General features: G+C 39.9%; 1 protein-coding gene across 1 annotated transcript; it reads left to right on the top strand.

The window, feature by feature from the left end:
- Positions 1–6,182: 6,182 nt before the first annotated feature.
- On the top strand, positions 6,183–16,678 carry LOC113449562 (C-type lectin lectoxin-Thr1-like). The gene is made up of 5 exons (XM_026720648.2): positions 6,183–6,234; positions 8,620–8,714; positions 8,801–8,944; positions 9,075–9,189; positions 16,611–16,678. Exons 1-5 carry the CDS (start codon positions 6,183–6,185, stop codon positions 16,676–16,678), a joined length of 474 nt encoding a protein of 157 aa, XP_026576433.2.
- The last annotated feature ends 5,905 nt before the right edge of the window (positions 16,679–22,583 follow it).

Genomic DNA, 22,583 nt, shown 5'->3' with positions numbered 1-22,583 from the left:
TCAGCTCTGTGCTTCTCTGAGAAGGCTGTTGAGGTGTGTGAGGAAGTTGTTCAGTTTTTCTTTCTCGGGTGGCCATATTATGAAGGTGTCATCTACGTATCTGAGCCAGAGTTTGGGTTTGTGGTCGTATTTTTCTAGAGCTTGTGTTTCAAAGTGTTCCATGTAGAGGTTTGCGATGACAGGTGAGAGGGGTGATCCCATGGGTGCTCCTTCTATTTGTTTGTATTTTTGTCCATTGTAGGTGAAGTATGTATTGGATAGGCAGTGGTTGGTCAGCTCTAGGATATGCTTGGGGGGGTTGTATTTGTTTTGGATGGCTGTCAAGGCTTCTTTTATTGGCACTTGGGTGAAGAGGGATATGACATCGAAGCTTACTAGTAGGTCACTGGGTTGTAAGGTTTGTTTCTTTATGATCTCGATGAACTGGAATGAGTTTCTTACGTGTTAATTGATGGATTCTGCATAGGGTTGTAGTTGTTTGGCCAGGTTTTGTAGAGGTGAGCCCATGGAGCTGACTATTGGTCTGAGTGGGGTTCCTTCTTTGTGTATCTTGGGGAGACCATAAAGCTTAGGGCATCTGGATGATTTTTCTCTGGGTATGATTCTTTGCTGGATTTCTTCACTGATGGGAGAGGCTTTTATTTTGGATTTGGTAGTTTTTTCTAGGTAGGTGGTGGGGTCTGTCTTTAGGGGTTTGTATGTGGGGTCTTGGAGTAGATTGGTTAACTTGGTTTGGTAGTCAGATGTGTTCATAACCACTTTCGCGTTGCCCTTGTCTGCTGGTAGGATTATTATGCTGGTGTCTTCTTTCAGGTTAAGTAGTGCAGTTTGTTCTTCTTTGGATAAGTTGCTTTTGGGTGGTTTGCTAGTGCAGAGGATGTTGGTGATTTTGAGTCTGATTTTGTTAGCATCATCAGGGTTGATGATCTGTTGATCTGTTGATCTTCGCCTCTGTGCTTCTCCTGCTGCCTTAAGAAAGTTCAAAACATTCTCAAAGATCCATCTCATCTTGGGCATCCTTTTTTGAACTATTAGTATTTTGCAGATGGTACAGAATAATAAAAACAAGGACAAGGTTGAGGCTGAAAAACAGCTTCTATCCCAGGGCAGTGACTCTATTTAATTCTATTGTATAGCGCAATATTAATGTGATATCAGGGCTTTTCAATTCAATGTGTGAAGTGTGAGGGATGTGTGAGGAATAAGTTATTGTCTCCACACCACGAAAGCAACTGGTTCACTTCATCTCAATAGGCAGACTCATTCCCCCTGGAGATGAGTCCCACCACTGTTGTATCATCTGCAAATTTAGTAATAGTATGACTAGCGTGCGTGGGAATGCAGTCATGCACATAAAGAGTATAGAGTAAGGGACTCAGCACGCAACCCTGTGGTGTACCAGTGTTAAGAATAAGGGCTGAAGAGGCATGATTACCTAATCTGATTTTTAACCTAATTTTTGCTTTCATTGCCTGGTATTTTTGCCTAAATATATTCTTAAGGAGTCACAGGACTCACTTAGACTTACAAAGACAGACATGCAGCTGGAAAGATAAATAAATGAAATTTAAAACCTTGTTGGAATCTAATTTTAATAATAATGTCAGAATCAGATCTTTTCCTGGACATTTGTATTGCCAGCCACTTCTTTCTAATTCTGACTCTGACTTTTTGTAGAGCTTTTGAGGTTTACTGAAAATTTCAATGGCAGGACTGTAACATATCTATAAATAACAAAAGAGAAGGTTACTGTCATATGGCCAAGAGGCTGGTCACTTTTTTTAAAAAAAAACCCCATCTATATGTTATATCATGAAATGCATACAGAAGCTTTAGAAAGGAATTTGGCCAGGTGATTAAAGTAAATATTCTTACTATTGAATCTTATTGCTTTAATTGATGTCTTCCATTGGCATAAGTGAGTGTAACTAGCAAAGCATACTGTCACAAAAAAGCAGAATTTTATTGAATTGTCATGAATATGAGAACAACATGTCACTAGCAAAGAATATCTATAGGTAGTCCTCGACTTACAACAGTTCAAAGTTACAACAGCATTGAAAAAAGTGACTTATTACGACTATTTTTCAGACTTATGACTATTGCAGCATCCCCATGGTCATGTGATATGTATTCAGATGCTTGACAACTGTCCCACATTTATGACAGTTGCAGTGACTATTTTTTTTGCCACTTTCTGATAAGCAAAGACAATGGGGAAGCCAGATTCACTGAATAACTTGGTTACTAATTTAATAACTGCAGTGATTCACTTAAACAAATGTGGCAGGAAAAGTTGTAAAATGGGGCAAAACTCACTTAACAAATTTCTCACTTAGCAACATAAATTTTGTGTTCAATTGTAGTCGTAAGTTGAGGACTACCTGTATTTGCATTCACTTTTCAGTGAGCAAAAAACAATAAGGCTTAGTAAAGTCTGGGTTAACTAAAGGTTAATTGTAAATGAGAGATGAGATCCATGAAAACAGGACCTAAATGAAAGAACTCAGATTTGCTTGGGCTAGAAAAGATTGCTTGAATTCCTGGTTTCAGTGAATGATTTTTTAAAATGATCCAAAATCCTGAATTGAAGCATGATGAGCTGAACCAAAAATTGCTTTATTCAATCCAAATTGGTTTTGTTTTTTCTAGTCAGCTGAAAATTTAGCAATAAGTGTTAGTACGCAAACATATGTATGGAAAAGGAAGAACATACATTTCAAGGATGCACTGTGAAACATACAAATGTGAAGGCATGAAAACAATACACTCTCTAATCATACCATGAGCAGAAAAAGATGCATTGTGCTACTTAAAGATATTTAACTGGGCTCAATTGCTCTGGCATAATTTTATCCACTTGGCAGTTCGTGACTATTGCAATGTAGACCAATTTTTTTTAGGCTAGCTCACTTCTCACAACATAATTCACTCACCCCACCCTTCATGAATGAGTAAGTTACACATTAAGCCATTTTCTGTCTAATAACACTGCAGACATTGCTTTCACTTGTGTGAGATTCAGAGATTTTCACATCATCACCTTCAACCTTTGCAGAGTCCTACTCAAGTTGTCTTCCTGCTTATGATTCTGGGTATTTGTTCAAACTGGTAATTACTTCCAAATGTCATTATATGCTACTGTTTGCATATTGCTATAGCTATTCTACCCACAATTCTTTGTTCTTTAGGCTCCTGGCAAAATCAGCCCTAAGGCATGGTTCTAATTCTAGATGCCGAAGAGCTATAAAAACAATAATTGCAGGAAATGTCAACACTTTTTGGTTAAATCAACATCAGTGGGAATTCTCTAGTCAATAAAGAATCCATGATAATATATGGATCATATTTGCAGTTTTCTTAAAGTTTTCTGTAAGAGCCGAAACAAAATTAAAAGGGGTATTATTTGAATTACAAAGATGTTGGTTGGTGCTTGTGAAATTTTAAGTGTTCCTGGATACTTTCTAAATCAAGATAGCATAAGTTGCATCTACCCTTTCATTCTAAATGCCCCCCAGCTTAGCTTGCCCATAGTTACACAACAAGGAAATGAAAAGTTTCATCCTTCTGCCCCAGGTTTCCTCCAGATTACAACAAAGATCTAGATAAAAGCAGTAGTGTCAGGAGAATATGACACTCAAAAGCTGAATATCCAGGGAGACTCCTTAAGTCTGGGTGAGTGTATAAATATCTAGATATCTAAATATCTAAATATCTAATGCTTGAGGCTCTGCAATGAATGGGCAGAAGACTTTCTATTGCTTATCATTTGATAATGGGCAAGCAGGTAGAACCTACACACACACACACACACACACACACACACACACCTTTTCATTGCTAGTAAAATCTTCTAATATCATTCTTGGTTTAAAAAACTAGGTAAAAGTGCTTTGAAATATGCACTTAAGGAAAGAGAATACTCCTTAAAGATACATCATTCATTTCACATTAACACAGAGCTCTGTTATTTGCAACCCTAACCCTGTCCTTTCCTCCCACTTGTTTCTATTTTCTCATCCTTCCACTTTGCGGTTTTCCTGTTGTCCTTCAAGATTTTCTATCCCAACTATTATCTCTGTTACTGCAAAACCTCCTTGTTACAAATGGGAAAATGCTGTTTGGTGTGTTCATCAGTCTCAATCCCACATGGACACTGGAACTACCAGAAATTGGTCATTTTGTGCTGCTGTTTTTCTTCCTGCAATTCAAATGTTTCTATTTGTCTTGGTAGAGTAGTCTAGATGTTAAGCTGATAAGTAGAAACACTCAGGTTCAAGTCCCCGATTGACCACGGAATTCACTTGTTGACATTCACAATGAATTTCTTTCAGTTCAGACTAATAAATACTGTTCTGTTCTGTTCTGTTCAGTTCAGTTAATATTTCTTCCCCTTCTGGGTTGTTGAAGATCACTAACTCTACTGTGTTGGTTTGACTCATGATTGTTATTTGATAGAAAGATATGGTGAGGCATCAGCTTCCTCCATATTCTATGTTGTTGACCTAATCATATTGGTTAAGCTGCCTTTAGGGATGTTTTCTCACACCAGAGCACAATGCCTTAGAGACTGATCTACACAACTTGTTATGGAGTAGTTTTTTTGGTCTATTTATTATTGCTCTGCCAGTTGGTCCACTGGTCTTCACCATCATTTATTCTCACTCGCAATAGTAGAATGGCTCAGAGTCTAAGATGTAGACATGATTATCTTTCACACCCAGAATTGTATGGATAAAAATTATAAGAGACTCTATATATGTTGTATTCAATTTGAGGAGGGTGAAGGTTTTTTCCTCTGCACTCACACACAGCTTATTAGGGAATTGACAACTTTCTTCCCATTCCTGGAAATCAATAATACCTGATTCTAGGGCAGGGATGTCAAACTTGATTTCATTGAGGGCCACATCAGGCTTGTATTTGACCTCAGAGGGCCAGAGTGGGCATGGCCAGAGTGGGCATGGCCAGAGTGGGCATGGCCAGAGTGGGCATGGCCAGCTCGACATCATTCCTGTCAGGGGTACCTGTGGTGGCCCGAGCGCTCTGCCAGAGAAAACAGGCTCCTGAGCTCAGTTTTCAGCTGCAACAGCCTCCTGCAACCCTCTGCCAATGAAACCCTCTGCCAGTGCATGCAGCCCAGCCAAACTTTTTCCTGGCAGAGGCACCATGGGCCAGTCCTTTGCTGTTTCCATAGTGGCCCCACATGGGCCAGATCTAAGCACGCCATGGGCCGGATCTGGTCCCTGGGCCTTGAGTTTGACACCCCTGTTCTAGCGAATCTACTGTTGCAGAAGATCTAATGATCATCTGTCAACTGATTGGGAGTTTCATAACTTCAGAATTTATTATTGAAGAACTGAGAGTTTTCCTCACATTGAACAATCAGTTTGCTGACACAGGAATTACCTTCTATATCTATATATCTATATCTATATCTATATCTATATCTATATCTATATCTATATCTATATCTATATCTATCTATCTATCTATCTATCTATCTATCTATCTATCTATCTATCTATCTATCTATCTATCTATCTATCTATCTATCTATCCACATGCTTTGTTCAGGAGAGGTATGATTCAGTCCAGAATGTCTTATGGCTTCTTTACTGGAAACATAGTGGTTAATTCTTGAATCAGAGTTTCCATAAGTGGAACTTTATCTATGTCAACGTTTTATAAAAACCTGTGGCTAAGGATTCACTATTTGATCTCTCCTTCAACGCTTTGTAAATGTTTAGTTGCAAAAGCTGAAAGGGCATTGGGATTAAAGGAAACATGAAGGATGTGGTTCCTTCAAGCTTTATAAAAACTGCAGTAAGTCAAAACAAAGGCTTATACATGACTCATTTGGTTAAACTGCTACATTAAATTTTCCAAAGAAAGCTACGGTTATAAAAGGATTATGACTTTGTGATTTCTTTGATGTATAGTCTGTTTCCTTTAGGAGCTGAAAGTATCTCTATTTTATGCTCACAAGTTTGATTCTATGAAATAGGCTGGGAGACAAAAGAGTGACTGGTCCAAATTCATACAAAGAGATTTGATGGTTCATGATCCTAACCCAACACTTCATCTCTACCCAATACTAGCACTCTCTTCTGGTGTAATAAATAAATAATTGTTTTTAAATGGAAAATATCTCTTGATTTCCTCTTAGCTGAAGAGCAAAAATGAGATCTTTGGCATATAGTGGTCTGTGGCTTCTTTGCTTTTTCATGGCAGGTGAGTTGTCCTTTATATATAAAAAAGGTATGAAGTTCCAAGATGGGTGAAGAGAGAGAAATTGCCTATTGATCAGTCAAATATAGCAAAATGGAAGGCCAAAATACATGGCTGTGAATAGAAGACAATATTTCTAGCTCAAGGTTGAGTTATGAAATTCTTCCTCTTGGAGCTTGGTTGTTTGCCTGCAGACATATCATTTCCAGACCAGGCAACACTGTCACTGCATATCAGTGCCCTGATGAAGTTACATAGACTAGTAATAAAATGTCTGCAAGCAAGCAACCAAGTTCAGGGAGAACCAAGAATTATCTAGATGACTGTCAATGTTTTGGTGACTTTTTCAGGCTGCAGTTTGGTTCAGTGGTAAAAAAGGTCTGTTTGGTAAACAGGGGATCTCAACTTCAATTCCCGGCTTCTCCCTAGGAAAGACCTAGGAAAGCCTTATCTCAAACTACGGACAGTTTTACCATGGTTAGAATAAATGAAACAAACTTTATTGAGAGTTTTGCAGTGATAATTCAGCGCCAGAAAAATAAACACAGATGGCTGATGCTTCATTTAACATCTTTATAAACATAAGTAGATTTTACAAACCAGTTGTAGATTTCTCCAACATGGAGCAAACTCAAACAGAAACATGTTGCAAGTTCAGAGCAGAGCTCCAGTCTTCAGCAAGCAAGTTAGTTTCATTTTCAACAGACAGACTCAGAGCTCAATATAGCTGCAGAGTTTAATATAGAGCCACGCCTAGGCTATTTTAGTTTCAGTTTCCAAACTATCCTCATTGGCTGATTTAGTTGCTATGCCTATTCATTTGCTGACCTTGTTGCCAAGCTCTATTCCAGTTCATGAATATACTGACAAACCTAAGTAAGGACATTATTAATTTGGCTGCAGCAGCAACCAGAAAAAGCTAATACAATCCTTGGTTGTATAAACAGAGGCATAGAATCAAAATCACGTGAAGTATTGGTACTGCTTTATAAAGCAAGGCTGCACTTGGAATACTGCAATCCAGTTTTGATGACCACATGACAAAAAAGATGATGAAAATAGAGAAAATATGCAAAGAAGAGCAAGTAAGATGATTAAAGAACTGGAAACAAAAATATATGAATAACAATGGCTGAATTTGGGTTTGGTTAGTCTAGAGAAAGGAAGGACTAAGGGGTGACATGATAACAGTATTCCAGTATTTGAGGGGCTGCCACAAAGAGGAGGGACTCAAATTATTCTCCTAAAGCACCAGAATGCAGGACAAGAAACAATGGATGGAAACTAATCAAGAAGAGAAGCAATTTGGAATTAAGGAAGCACTTCCTAACAGTGAGGACAATGGAACAGCTTGCCTTCAGAAGTTGTAGGGGCTTCATCACTGAATGTTTTAAAGAAAAGGCTGAGCAGTCAGTTGTCCAAAATTGTATAGTCTCCTGCTTGAGCAGAGAGTTGGACTGAACTAGAAGACCTCAGAGGTCCCTTTCATCTCTATTCTGATTGATTGATTAATAAATAATAGTGACAGGGACCCTTCTAATCTGCTGTTAGGTCCAACTAGGTTAAAGAAACAAAGAAGATGGTATCTTAAGTCCATGGACACCTCTTCCTGCTCCCTTTATGTTTAAGATAACTGGTATCTTTTTCTCCTGGGATGGTGTCCATGTCAGGCCATTGTAAACAACTTAACAGCAATGAAGTTTAGTGGGAAAATGTAATTTTATAGAGGCTGGGATATTGAGCTCCTCCCTGCATTCACTTATTTTATAGTCATGACATAACCATACCCAGGGTTGGGATTAAAAAATTCCAAATAACCGGCTCTCTGCCCAGTTGCTGAGTGGGCATGGCCATGGTGGGTGTGTCCTACCAGAACTTCCAAGAGGGCCATGTTTTTGCCTTCCCCAGAGTCCGGAGGCTTCCCTCAGGCCTCTGGGAGGGTGAAGATGGCCTCCCCGGGCTCTGGAGGGCCTCCAGAACCCAGAAACACGCCTGTTTCTGGACTTCTGTAACTTCTGGGAGGCTGTTTTTTGCCTTCCCCAGAGCCCAGAGTCCTGAGGCTTCCCTTGGGCCTCTGGGAGGACAAAAACAGCCTCTCCTAGGCTCCGGAAGCCCTCCAGAACCTGGAAACAGGCCCATTTCTAGACTTACAGAATTTCCAGGAGGGCTGTTTTTTACTCTTCCAGAGCCTCTGCACAGACCCTGCACTTACCTGCATCCAAAATGGGCTGCATAAAGACTTCTGGGAGGGGCGGGGTGGGGTGGGGTGGGCAGGGCAAACCAGATGTAAATTTAACCTCTGGTTCGCTTGAACCGGCCCGAACCAGCTGAATCCCACCCCTGACCATATACCTCTTCCATCATTCATGTCTTACTGTGTTTCCCCAGCTTCTCAAGCTGGATTCTGTCCAAGGGAATGGTTACGATATCAGAGGAACTGTTATGGGCTCTTCCATGAGAAGCTGAGCTGGCATGAAGCTGAGGTAAGATCTGTAATTTGTTAGAAAGTTGTGAAGGACATGGGATGGATGAAACATTTCAGCCTCATGTGCTTTCCTCTTGTATTCAGATCAGGTGCCAAAGCTATGGCCGGGGGACCCACCTTGCCTCTATCCTTACCTGGCCAGAAACATTGATTGTATCCAAACATATCTCTGCCTATATGAAAGAAAAAGGGGTTGATGTATGGATTGGACTCCATGATGTTCGCCATGTAAGCATGATCCTCCAGATTTCTCTATCAATAACCAGTCCCCCATTCCTAACATCTATCTAACCTCTGTTGACTTGATGGTCCTTTTGTTTGGATATGGTGTGTATTTCTTCTGTCTTGGTGATTTCAGAATGGGAACTGGAGGTGGACAGATGAGTCTGCTTTCAATTACAAGAACTGGATGCGTGGAGAACCCAACAATCTTTGGAATTCTGAATACTGTGTTGCTCTCCGAGCACCTGCAGGTAGGTTTTCCATTCAGGTTTTGGGGAAGTCAGTAGTCAGGGTTGATCATCTGAAAAATACAAGTAGTCCTTGTCTTATGACAAGTTCATTCATCAGCTGTTTGAAGTTATGATGGTGCTGAAAAAAGTGATTGAGGATTGATCAAGTGATTGATCTTCACACTAACAACCATCACAGCATCCCTAAGGTCATGTGATCAAAATTTAGGTGTTTGGCAATTGGCATATATTTATGAAAGTTGCAGTTTCCCAGGGCTAGGTGACTGCTTTTGGCAACCTTCTCAGGTAGCTTACAGCAAATAAAGTCAATGAAGGAAACTGGATTTGAGCCACAGTGGTGCAGTGGTTAGAATACAGTACTGTAGGCTAATTCTGACTGCCAACAACCTGCAATTTGGCAGTTTGAATCTCACCAGGTTCAAGGCTGACTCAGCCTTCTATCCTTCTGAAGTCAGTAAAATGAGGACCTGGATTGTTGGGGGCAATATGCTGACTCTGTGGTAAAGCTCTGTGAAGCAGTATATAAGTCTAAGTGGTATTGCTATTTGTTGAACAACTACAACAACAAAAAATCTCTCTCTGTCTCTGTCTCTCTGTCTCTCTCTCTGTGTCTCTCTCTCTGTGTCTCTCTCTCGGTCTCTCTCTGTCTCTCTCTGTGTCTCTCTCTCTCTCTGTCTCTCTGTCTCTCTCTCTCCCCCCTCTCTCTATATATACACACAAACACACACACACAAACACACACACACACACACACACACACATATATATGTATGGCATTCGGCTTTGCTCGGGTATTTTCCCACGTCATAGTAGCTGTGCTTTTAAAGTTGTAGCAACGTTTCAGCAGAATCTCATCTGCCATCATCAGGTTTCTGAGATTCTGCTGAAACATCACTACAACTTTAAAAGCACAGCTACTATGATATGGGAAAATACCCTGAGCAAAGCCGAATGCCATACATGTAAGTACCCATGAAAACTTAAGAAAACACACACATATATATATATTCGTAGATTTTCATGGGTACAGGTATGTAGGTGTAGGTGTTTTGGGGTCTTTTCTCATGTAAGATTAAGAGTATCTTGGCGATGTTTCAGCGAGGTCCCATTCTCCAGCCCCCCAACCAATCAGAACACAGCCAAACCCCCTACCAATGAGAACACACCCCCACCCAATCAGAACACAGCCAAGCCCCCACCCAATCAAGTCCCACCCCCACTAGCAGTTAAAAGGAAGAAGCAGCTGCAATCTCACATCACTCTGAGAAGCACAGAGCTGGAGACAGAAGCCTGAAGATGATGAATGAGACTTCATCGAAACGTTGCCTAGATACTTCCAATTTTACATGGGAGAAAACCCAAATAACCAAAGATCCACATACAAATACCCGTGAGAACCTCAGAAAACACACACACACACACACACACACACACATATATGGCATTCGGCTTTGTTCGGGTATTTTCCCACGTCATAGTAGTTGTGCTTTTAAAGTTGTAGCAATGTTTTGGCAGAATCTCATCTGCCATCATCAGGCTTCTGTATAGTGTTCATCTGTGAGTCAGACTTTTATAGTGGTTTCAGATTCAGCTTTCAGCAAAATCCACCCTCTACTTTAGGACAAGATAAAACAATTTACAACTTGGAGAGCTGAATCTGAAACCCTTTACAAAAATGATAAACTCTTGAAGAAACCAAAGAAATTAGAACATGACAAGAAAGCCCCCAACAACTCACAACACCCGAAACAATTAGTATACAATGTTTCCAACAGAGAACTCACCAAAACAGAAACAGATGTCCTAACCAAAGTATTCAATTATGCCATAGCACCCAAAAGAATCCCCACAGAATCCATCATATGCGCAGTAGAATCCAGCCTAACCAAATTAAATACAGATGAAGCTGATAAAATAAGACACTAAGTTACCAACATCCTATGCACAAGCAAACCACCCAAAAGCAACTTGCAAAAAGAAGAAATTAAAGCGCTACAAACCCTGAAAAGAGATAGCAGCATAATCATACTCCCAGCAGACAAAGGGAATGCCACAGTAGTAATGGACAGAAAAGACTATGAAACAAAATTGACAGACGTACTCCAAGACTCCACATACAAACCCATAAACAAAGACCCAACCACATATCTGGAAAAATTAACCAAGAAGAAAATTATAACCAGCCACATAAGCAAAGAGACCTAAACAGAGGATCATACCAAGAGAAAAATCTTCCAGATGCCCCAAACTATACGGCCTCCCAAAAATACACAAAGAAGGCATAACTCTCAGACCCATAGTCAGCTCCAGAGGAGCACCACTACAAAACCTAGCTAAACACCTAGCAAAACAGCTACAGCCCCATGCTGAAACAGCAGCTTCACATGTACAAAACTCATACCACTTCTTAGAAATGATCAAAGATCTACACGTGGAGCAAGAAGATCTGCTTGTAAGTTTTGACATGGTTTCACTATTCACCCAAGTCCCGATAAAAGAGACCCTTGAAATCATCAAAAATAAATAGCAACCAGCTAAACACCTCATGGAACTAACAGAACACTGCTTAACCAACACATATTTCATATACAAGGACAAAGATACAAACAAATTGAAGGAGCCCCTATGGGATCACCACTGTCACCCGTCATTGCAAACCTGTTCAAAGAAAAATTCAAATCCAGAGCCCTGGCCAACGCCACCCTCAAACCCAAACTATGGTTAAGATACATCAATGAAACATTCGTGATTTGGCCCCATGGAAAAGAAAACCTAAACAATTTCCTAACACACCTAAAGAGCACACACCCCAAAATCAAGTTCACCATGGAAATGGAAACAAACAAGCAACTATCATTCCTAGATGTACTAATCTACAAAAAAAAACAGATGGCACACTAGGACACACCATATACCAGAAGAAAACACACACCAACTGCTACCTCAACGCCCAATCACACCACCACCCAGCACAGATAAACTCCATGGCCAAAACACTAATCACCAGAACCAAACGCCTGGCAGACAAGACACACATAAAGACTGAACTATGCACCCTGACTAAAGTACTGACAGCCAACGGCTTCCACAAAAGCAAAATCACTGGCTTGATCCACAAAAACACACTGAGACGTTATGGAGACCCAGAAGATGAACAGACCTATGGAACAGCTGTTCTGCCCTACATAAGAAGTACTACAGACAAAATCAGTAAGATACTACACAGACATCACATCAAGACTGCCTTCAAAACAGACAGAAAAATAGCAGCCATCCTTAGAAACCCCAAAGATAAAATTGACCTGGAAAACCAAGGCATATACGAAGTCCCCTCTGCATCATGCCCGGCCACATACATTGGACAGACCAATAGAAGAATAAATACCCGCCTGGATGAACACAAAAATGCAGTCAAAAAGCTGGAACACACTTCCTCACTAGCCCAACACATGGAAGCCACAGGTCATAGCAACAACTTCAATGGCACCAAAACTCTAGCCACTATAGAAAGCCACCACCACAGAATTATCAGAGAAGCCATAGAGATTGAAAAAAGACCTGAAAGCACGAATAGAAGCGATGATTCCACCAGACTGTCAATCATTTGGAAGCCTGCGCTCACAAACAAAAAAATCTCCACACCACAAGCCAGACAAGCACCTGGGCACAAACAGATCCCCCTGATACCTCCAGCTCAAACACACCCCAACCAGGCACCCAGATGAAACCTAGCTTTCTAACAAATGATAGCTGTCCATTTACCCAGAGCCAAGCTGCACTAAAGGCCTTCAATAAAGGAATACAATATTGCCAGCCAATCAAGAGACAAAAAGAGCCCCCAAACAGACAAAAGATATTAGAAACACCAATCAAGCAGAACACAGCAAACTCCAAGACCAATAAACACAGACCAAGACTCCCAACCAATCAGGATGAAGAAAAAACCATTCTGGCACAGCAATAAGCTGCCCTAAATTTAAATCTGAAACCACTATAAAAGTCTGACTCACAGACAAACACTATACAGAAGCCTGATGATGGCAGATGAGATTCTGCCGAAATGTTGCTACAACTTTAAAGCACAACTACAATGACGTGGGAAAATACCCGAACAAAGCTGAATACCATATCTATATCTATATCTATATCTATATCTATATCTATATCTATATCTATATCTATATCTATTATCTATCTATCTATCTATCTATCTATCTATCTATCTATCTATCTATCTATCTTCTTAAGTTTTCGTGGGTACTTACATGTATGTTATTCAGCTTTGTTCGGGTTTTTTTACCACGTCATTATAGTTGTGCTTTTAAAGTTGTAGCAACGTTTTGGCAATCTCATGTGTTTTTGGAGGATCTTGCTGATTTTGTCTGTAGTGCCTTTTATATATGGGAGGAGGGCTTTGCCATTGTCTTGTTCTCTGTCTTGGATTTTGGTTGGGGTTTCTTTTTGGATTAGGTGGGTAATCTTCTTTCTTTGGAATCCATTGGCTGTTAGTACATTAGTGAGAGTGTGTAGTTCGGTTTTTAGGTGTTGTTCGTCGGCTATGCTTTTGTTCTGGAGATGAGTGTCTCGGCTACGGAATTGATCTACCAGAAGAAAACACATACAAACCTCTATCTACACGCTCTCTCACACCACCACCCAGCACAGATCAATTCCATAGTCGAGACACTCATCTCCAGAACAAACGCACACTCACTAACATACTAAAAGCCAATGGATTCCAAAGAAAGATTACCCAGCAAGATTTTCCAAAAACACAACATCAAAACAGCATTCTGCACAAACAGAAAAATATCCACCATCCTAAGAAACCCTAAAGACAAAATTGAGTTAGAAAACCAAGGAGTATACGAAATCCCTTGCACCGCCTGCCCCACCACATACATAGGACAAACTAACAGAAGAATAAGTGCACGCATTGAAGAGCATAAGATCTCAATCAAAAAAGAACTGACCTCTTCCCTGGTCCAACAACTAAAAGCCACAGGACATGAGATTGACTTTAAAAATACCAGAAGTATCTCCAAAACTGAACACTTCAAGAACAGAATAATCAGAAAAGCCATAGAAATAGAAAAACACCCACAGAGCATGAATAAATGACACCTCCCACCTCCCAGCCATTTGGAAACCTGCCCTCACAAACAGACAAGTACCTAACATGAAGAACGACACCAGACCCACACCCACGAGGGCCACACAAGATACTACCACCACACTTCCACGTAGAAAACAGACTCACACCCACACAGAAGATGAGATACGACCACGGACCAGAAGCCGCACTGCAGCTGCATCACTACCTGCTTCAAACCCCTCTGAGCCATACATGAAGCGAACTGACACCCACCATGAAGATGCGGCACGACCACGAACGCGAAGCCATACAGCAGGATCACAGCTCACCAGCTCAAATCCCCCAGCAACTAAGACTAACCTGAGCACAACCAAGCCCCCACCTAAACAGAACACACTTCCAGCCAATCAGAACACAGCCAACCGCCCAACCTATCAGAACACAGCCAAACCCCCAACCAATGAGAACACACCCCCACCCAATCAGAACAAAGCCAAGCCCCCACCCAATCAAGTCACACCCCCACCAGCAGTTAAAAGGAAGAAGCAGCTGCAAGCTCACATTACTCTGAGAAGCACAGAGCCAAAGACACAAGCCTGAAGATGATGAATGAGACTTCATCGAAACGTTGCCTAGATACTTCCAATCTTACACGGGAGAAAACCCGAATAACCAAAGATACACACACACACACACACACACACACACACACATATATATACATACATATACATATACATATACATATACATATACATATACATGTTATGCCTTACCTGTAGCCACAGGTGAGGAATCACAATTCAGAAGTTCCAAAAATATAAGGAACCAAAAACAAACCCCAACCAAGATAACTGCTGAAGTTTTTCCAGTCCTCAGCAGTAATTCCGATATCTGTTTGGCAAACCCGAAGTGCCTATGAATCACAATGCCTCAGAGAATCTTCACAAGACTTTCACTCTAACAAGACACTTTGCTTCTGGCAAATTTCTCAAGCCAATCCATTTCCTTTTATTCCCTAAGGGGGCATGTTAGTCTCATCAATTAATTATCGGCTCGACGCCTCCTTCCCAATTCAGATTGATGTCTCAATCTCCGTCTATTTCTCACATCAAGCCAGGATCCCTCCAAGTTCTCCTCTCCTGAAACCTCTCGCTCATTTTCCTGATTATCTACCACCGGCTGCTGCATAATCAGAGAGGGAGACCAGGGGAGGTAGAAGACTCTGACAGCTCTAATAAATTAGGTTCGTCTCTCATAGCCAAGTCCACTTCCTCATCCTGGCTGCCCTCAGAATCACTCAGCAATGCAGGCTCAAATTTCACTGCCAGATCCTCTTTGCTCGAGCTCACATCTGCCAACGGAACAGATTCCAATCCTGGAGTAGCAACGTTTCGGCAGAATCTCATATATAAAATCATTATCAAGGATTATAAACATTTTGAAAACAGCATATTGTCCAGGCACTTCATTTTACCAAAAAGAAAAGCATGTCACCTTGTAATAATAATAATAATTGCATAGTAATTATAATAATAATTATACTTATATTGACTAATTTGTAGTCATATTAATTATACTAGCATACTTATAGTCGTAGATAATATTTATCTTATTACATACACACAGAAATAATCTTTCTTCTTCTAACTTTTACCTCTCATATCTAACCAATGAAAAAACCTATACCATGTTGAATAATACTCTGTATCTCCTTTATTTGATGTCAATCTATCCATCTCTGCACAGTTCAATATTTTCCAAATTATATTTTCATCTGGTGGGGTGTTCTCATTTTTCCAATATTGTGCAAATACAATTCTTGCTGCTATTAATACATGAAGCATTCAGTATATAGTCCCTTTATCATAGCTTTCTGGTATCATACCTAACAGAAATATTTCTAGCTTTAAATCTATAGGCTGCTCAATCATCTTTTCCAACCATGTATGCATTTTTGTCCAGTATTTTCTTGCCTTCGTGCATGTCCATATGATAATAGGTAGCAAAAAAAATAATCTTAAAATTGGATTCAACTCACTTAATGACCACATTGCTTTGCGATGGAAGTTCTGGTCTCAATGTAGTCGTAAGTTGAAGACTATGTGTAGGATAAGTTACATGAATCCATACCCCAATCTCATGATAAGTCAGTTTTTGATAGTAATTGGTAATCAGGATGCAATATCAAAGTGGTTATCTCAATTGAGGGACCCAGGACCTCAAGAGGTTCACCAGTTGATTTACTATTGCACCATAGTGTTAGCCATATGCTAAAGAGGGGAAAGGGATGGGGATGAAACTGTGCTTCATTTTCTCCTTGCAGCTTACAAGGGATGGATCGATGCTGTTTGCATGAAGAAAAAAGCCTACATCTGCAAACATCAACTTTAGAAAATGAAGATGTTTCACCTAAAGAATCATCATCTTGAATCAGGGAGAGATCTATGCTGTTCCATCCCAATGCTCTTCTTTAAAACATCATACGCACTCATTGCTTGAACAGTTTCTGTAGTCATTTGCTTCCTTTGTATTTAGCATCACAGAGGACCAAATCTCTGGCATGGTTATCACTTGAAAACCATTGTGTCAATAAATATCATTACAATCCTCATTTCCTGCATTTTATTTCCCTCTGAAGTTTCTGCACACAGTTCTCTCTCATTTACCAAAATAAAGGGGTTTGTGTGCGCGAGCACACACATATGTCTGTCAGATAATTGCTTTTTCTACAATGGATATGTTGAGCATCAGTCCCTAGTTCTAAATTCAGTTGTAAAATCAACTGATTTGTCCAGCAAAAGAATCTACTTGTAGTCTATTTGGGGAACATGAAAGATAGCAAGAGCAAGAGCACTTAGACTTATATACAGCTTTACAGTGCTTTACAGCCCTCTAAGTGCTTTACAAAGTCAGCATATTGCCCCCAACAACAATTTGGCTCCTCATTTTACCCACCTTGGAAGGGTGGAAGGCTGACTCAACCTTGAGCCTGATGAGATTTGAAATGCCAAGTTGCAGTCAGCTGGCAGTCAGCAGAAATAGCCTGCAGTACTGCACTCTAACCACTGCACCACCATGGCTCAAGATGATGGCATTGCATGTTGAAACCACATGTTCAAGGACTTACATCTCCAGGTCAAATGATCAGAAAACAGAGCCCTGTTGCATCTTGCTGAGATGTGATATCTGGAGAAAGCTACAGCATGTAAGTAAGACAAATTCATATTTAGCCCTATTCCGTCAAGCAAGATTTTTTGCTAGAGATTTAGAGAATGGTATTAAAGTAAGTTTATGCACCAAAGTGTTATGCCTGACAATATAAATGCAACAACGATAGGGGATGTTGCATTGTTTTCTACAATTCAGAATTCACCCAGCCGGCGGTCAGAACTCCTGGCATGGGTGAACTGGTCTGAACCGGCAGCAGCCCACCAATGAATTGATTGAGGAATTAAACATGGAAGCTACTGTGAAACTAAATGCTTTATGTATTGTTTGGAACAAGGCTACAGGGGTGTTTAGCAGAGGGAACATCTCTTATTTGAAGAGAGAAACTATAATGCGAACTTAGCAAATTTCATCATATGAACAGCCATATAGCTTACACATCAGTGTCAATGTTTGTAAAGCTCTAATAAATTAAAGTACGAATGCAAAAATAATGTGATTTCAAATTTGTGGATGATAAAATTACCTACATGGGTTTGTTTCAATGTAAATAAAATATGGGATTAAAATATATTCCTTCTTTATGGAAGATCAGCAGAGAAATGGGGGACTCCTCATAAGCTTCAGCCATTGCCTTGGTCTTCAAGTTTCTGCTCCTTGAAATAGAAATACATCTCTACATTTATGTCTAAAATATTCTTTTGCTACAATATTTTTTTGCTTTTTCCTTTCTTAAAAACAGCATGAGATCCTTAAAAGATAGAATCATTTGAACCACATTCTTCATTTTGGAACAATTGCAGGATTCTACCTTTTATTTTGTATTTTTGAATTTAAATATAGATGCTTTATTTAAGAAAGCACAGGTTACTATTGCTGGATATCTTTAAGATCTCATTTCTTCTCAAGTGAGAAAATCTGCTATCATTTCCATCTGGATCTCTTTTGGCTATTCTCTTGTTAATGGTAATGACTTTTTTATTGTTGCAAATAGGGATATCATTCTGCTGTCTGCTCTATTTTTTTCAAACATAATTTGTTTTGAAGACATTTTTGTACTTTTAACCAGCGTGGAGGACACAGAATTTCAGGATGAACAATTATTTTCAACCCTCCACCACAAACTGCACAAATTTCTTTTCATTTATGGCAGCCAAAAAGAGCATCAAATAATTTGAGTTGTAGGTAATACAATTCTTAGTGGCTATGTCAGAATGAAGATGGCAAAGGGTCTCAACAAAATATCACTTGGTGAGCAAAATATACCCGATATATCTGGATGCTCCATCCTCCAGATTTTCTTATTTTATTCAAATGCCTCTTCTTGAAAAGTCAAGAAGGGCTCACTTTAAAACAATGCACATTGACACAAAAATAAGAGCAACCACACAATAAGATATATAAGATAAGTAGAGTTGAATCAGCTTGTTACTTTGTTGGATTATTAAAAAAAAAAAAACCACCTTGGCCTGCAAGTTATACGACAACTGATCCAGGTCCAGAGGACTGTCAGTCCATCCAGGTAAATTTGATAGAATACACAATCAGATAAGCCAATTTTACTTTATTATAAGGTTATAATAATGGCATCTTGACAGTCTGAAAGTACAAATCTCTTGCCATCACTTTGAATGGTTTGATACTTCAAACAAATCTATAAATAATAAATCTATAAATAATATCTAACAAAATGGAATTCAGTGTAGAGAAAAGTAAAGTCAGGCAAGAAAAAACAAAAGTACACATACAGATTAGATGAAACCTGTCTTAATAGCAATAACTGTGAGAGGGATCTTGGAGTACTAGTGGACAATCAATTAAATATTAATCAGTGCACCAGCTTGCTTAATCAGTGGAACAACTTACCTCCAGAAGTTGTAAATGCTCCAACACTGGAAGTTCTTAAGAAAAGATTGGTGCTGTGGTTAGCCGACAGCAAATGTGAACAGTTGTGGAGAGTGAGGACTCAGATGAGGACCCAGGACCATTAGGGAGTGGACTGCTGCCTTCAGAGATTGTGAGGGCTGGCAGCAGCAATGAGGAGGTTTCCGAGGAGCCTGTGTCAAGTGCGCATGTGCGCAGGGCTGCTCACAGGAGAGAGCAGCTGCAGCAGTACAGGAGACTCAGGAGTAAGGCTGCAAGGTAATGGCCCCTCCTTCAAGAAGATAAAAGCCAGCTGTGAATCAGATGTTCTTTGTAGGAAGCAAAAATGCTTTGAAACTCCAGTCTTGTGGACATTGCAGTATCTTAAGTTAGTATTTGAAGACTCTTGTGTTGTAAAATATTTCTTATCTGTTATTGTTATCTGTTATTCTTGGCAGTTCACACAGCTTTGGTGAGGCTTGTGCTTATCAAAGTTAATTAGTTTTAACTGAGGATTCATAAGAATCATTAAAAGGTTTCTATTCTCTTTGGTTCATGTTTGTTTTATTGGAAAAGGGTTTGGGTCAGAACAAGGGTGGGATTCAAATTTTTTAACAACCGGTTCTGTGGGTGCGACTTAGTTGGTGGGCTTGGCTTGGTGGTCATGTGACTGGCTGGGTGTGGCAAACTCAACATCACTCACATCGAGGCACGCATCTCCTCGCCTGGTCTCTCATGACTGTGGAGATGCTGCAACAGTCATAAGTGTGAAAAATGGTCATAAGTCACTTTTTTCAGTGCCATTGTAACTTTGAATGGTCCCTCCACACAAGCAAAGTACCAGCAAAGGAGGGAAAAAAAAACTCTAGAGAAGTTCCTGAGACAGGAAGTCTAGTCCTGCCAAGAATGTAATAAGAGTTAATGGAGAGGCAGTTTCTGTAAGCAACACCAGAATGTTTCCTTCCTGCCTTCCTTACCAGATTAGGCCAGTAATTTCTTCTAAAAACTGGTTCTCCAAACTGCTTAGAATAGGTGCGAATCTATAGAATCCCACCCCTGGATCAGAACAATTGGACAACTATTTGTCTAAAATGCTATAGGGTTTTTTTGCCTAAGCAGGAGGTTGGACTAGAAGACCTCCAAGATCCCTTCCAACTCTCTTACTCTATATTTTATTCTAAATATGAGCCAGTAGTGTGCAGCAGCAGGCAAAAAAACCAAAGCAATCCTAAATTGCGTTAATAGAGGGATTGAATCAAGGTCCTAATATTACTCTATAAAGCCTTAGTAAGACTACACCTAGAATACTGCATCCAGTTTTGGTCACCACACTATAAAAAAGATGTTGAGACTCTAGAAAGAGTGAAGAGAAGAGCAATGAAAATGATTAGGGGACTGGAGGCTAAAACATAGGTAATATGGCAGGAACTGGGCATGGCTAGTCTAGTGAAGAGAAGGACCAGGGGTAACATGATAACAGTGTTCCAATATTTGAGGGGCTGTTTACAGAGAGGAGGGGGTCAAGATATTTTCCAAAGTACTTGAAGGCCAGACAAGGAATAATGGATGGAAACTGATCAAGCAGAGATTCAACCTAGAAATAAGGAGTCATTTTCTGAAAGTGAGAACAATCAAAAAATTGAACAGCTTGCCTTCAGAAGTTGTGGGTGCTTTCATCAGCTTTCAAGAAGAGACTGAACAACCACTTGTCAGAAATGGTATAGGTTCTCCTGCTTGAACAGGGGGTTGGACTAGATGACCTACAAGGTCCCTTCTAACTCGGGTAATCTGTATTCTAATGAAAAAGTGGGTCCTTCCCAAATTTCTTTTTCTGCCTGTTAAACAAAAAAAAATGACCTTTTTCTTGAATGATAGCGACATGAGAGAGCAAGCTTTTTACTTGAATCTAAATGATCTAAAGCTCAGCCACACAAGCTAAAAGAGGAAGACCACTCAGATGGTGGCCAAATAGATGGTTTTGTTGGATGGTGAAAAAGTCAGAGTAAGGGATATTTTTCAAGTCCAATTGAATATTATGCAACGAATGATGCAATTCCAGTACTGTAATTTGGGACTTTCTTCCAGGGGAAGTAACTGCATTGAGAATGATTGGTAAATTAAACAACTGGTAAGTGGGAGAACTTGATCCAAAATCTAGGTTTATAAACAGCAGAGCAAATTATGAATGGGATGAAAAATCAAAATTATGAAATGATTTGAGGGATTTAACAAAATGGAAGTGAGAGAATTGCTGGAAGGAGCACCTGTATGGGAATACACTTGAAAAAAGAATTCAAACAAAACTAACTAATGTCCAGGAAAACAAATTAGATGAAAAGGATGTCCTGACTGTTGTGAGAAGTTTGGAAAATGGTATGATGCCAGCAGTGGTGGGATTTAAAATACTACCGATTCTGTGGGCATGGCGTGGCTTGGTGGCCATGGCTTGGTGGCCATGGCAAGGGAAGGATACTGCAAAATCTCCATTCCTTCCCCACTCCTGAGGGAAAGTTACTGCAAAATTCCATTCCCTCCCACCCCACTAACCTGCTTTCCAGCTCCGTTCTCCTATGCAGGGCAACAAAAGAGTCATCTGGGACTCAGGAGGCAGAGAATAGATGGGGGTGGGCCCAGTCAGAAGTGGTATTTGCTGGTTCTCCAAACAATTCAAAATTTCCACTACCAGTTCTCCAAAACTGGTCAGAACCTGCTGAATACCACCTCTGAATGCCAGGTAGAAATGGTGTAAGTGAGAAATGTTAAAATATGATTGTGGTTTGTTGATGGATTGGCTGCCAAAGTTGCAATATTTAATGTTTTATTATCTGTACATCTTAAATTGAATATTATTTGCTATTTTTATTCTCCCGTGTAAGGGGAAAACTTGCAAATTAAACTATGAAAGCCTCAGAGGGATTAGTTTGGTATAGATTCTAAGAAAGTCATTGGCAGTATTCTGACTGAAAGGGAATGTGAGGTGATAAGGGGAAAAATTCAAGAAGTGCATGGAAGTTTTATACACAAGATAGGGAGAAAATGTCTCCCTATTATAATCAGCCATCGGTAGTAAAAGAATAAGCAGGCAAGAAATACACTTTAGACTAAAACTTGGTAGAGTAGTCATGAAGGTCTTAGAAAAGATATTCAGAAGGCCAATGGCCAATCACTATTGACCAGTATCTAGTTCTCCATTGTCACATTGAAAAATACTCCTCCTGTAACACTGCTATTTATTCTGCCTTCATAGAATTCAAAGCAGCATTAG

This window comes from Pseudonaja textilis, chromosome Z (assembly GCF_049901715.1).
Source record: "Pseudonaja textilis isolate UNSWEBS1 chromosome Z, rPseTex1.2, whole genome shotgun sequence".
NCBI classification, from domain to species: Eukaryota; Metazoa; Chordata; class Lepidosauria; order Squamata; family Elapidae; genus Pseudonaja; species Pseudonaja textilis.
Note: the sequence above shows the minus strand (reverse complement) of the source record. Positions and strands in the feature narration are given on the sequence as shown.

Coding starts and splice junctions, on each gene's coding strand:
- LOC113449562 (XM_026720648.2), top strand. CDS start 6,183: ATGAGATCTTTGGCATATAGTGGTCTGTGGCTTCTTTGCTTTTTCATG. Junction 6,235..8,619: donor TCTTTGCTTTTTCATGGCAG/GTGAGTTGTCCT, acceptor GTGTTTCCCCAG/CTTCTCAAGCTGGATTCTGT. Junction 9,190..16,610: donor TGCTCTCCGAGCACCTGCAG/GTAGGTTTTCCA, acceptor TTCTCCTTGCAG/CTTACAAGGGATGGATCGAT.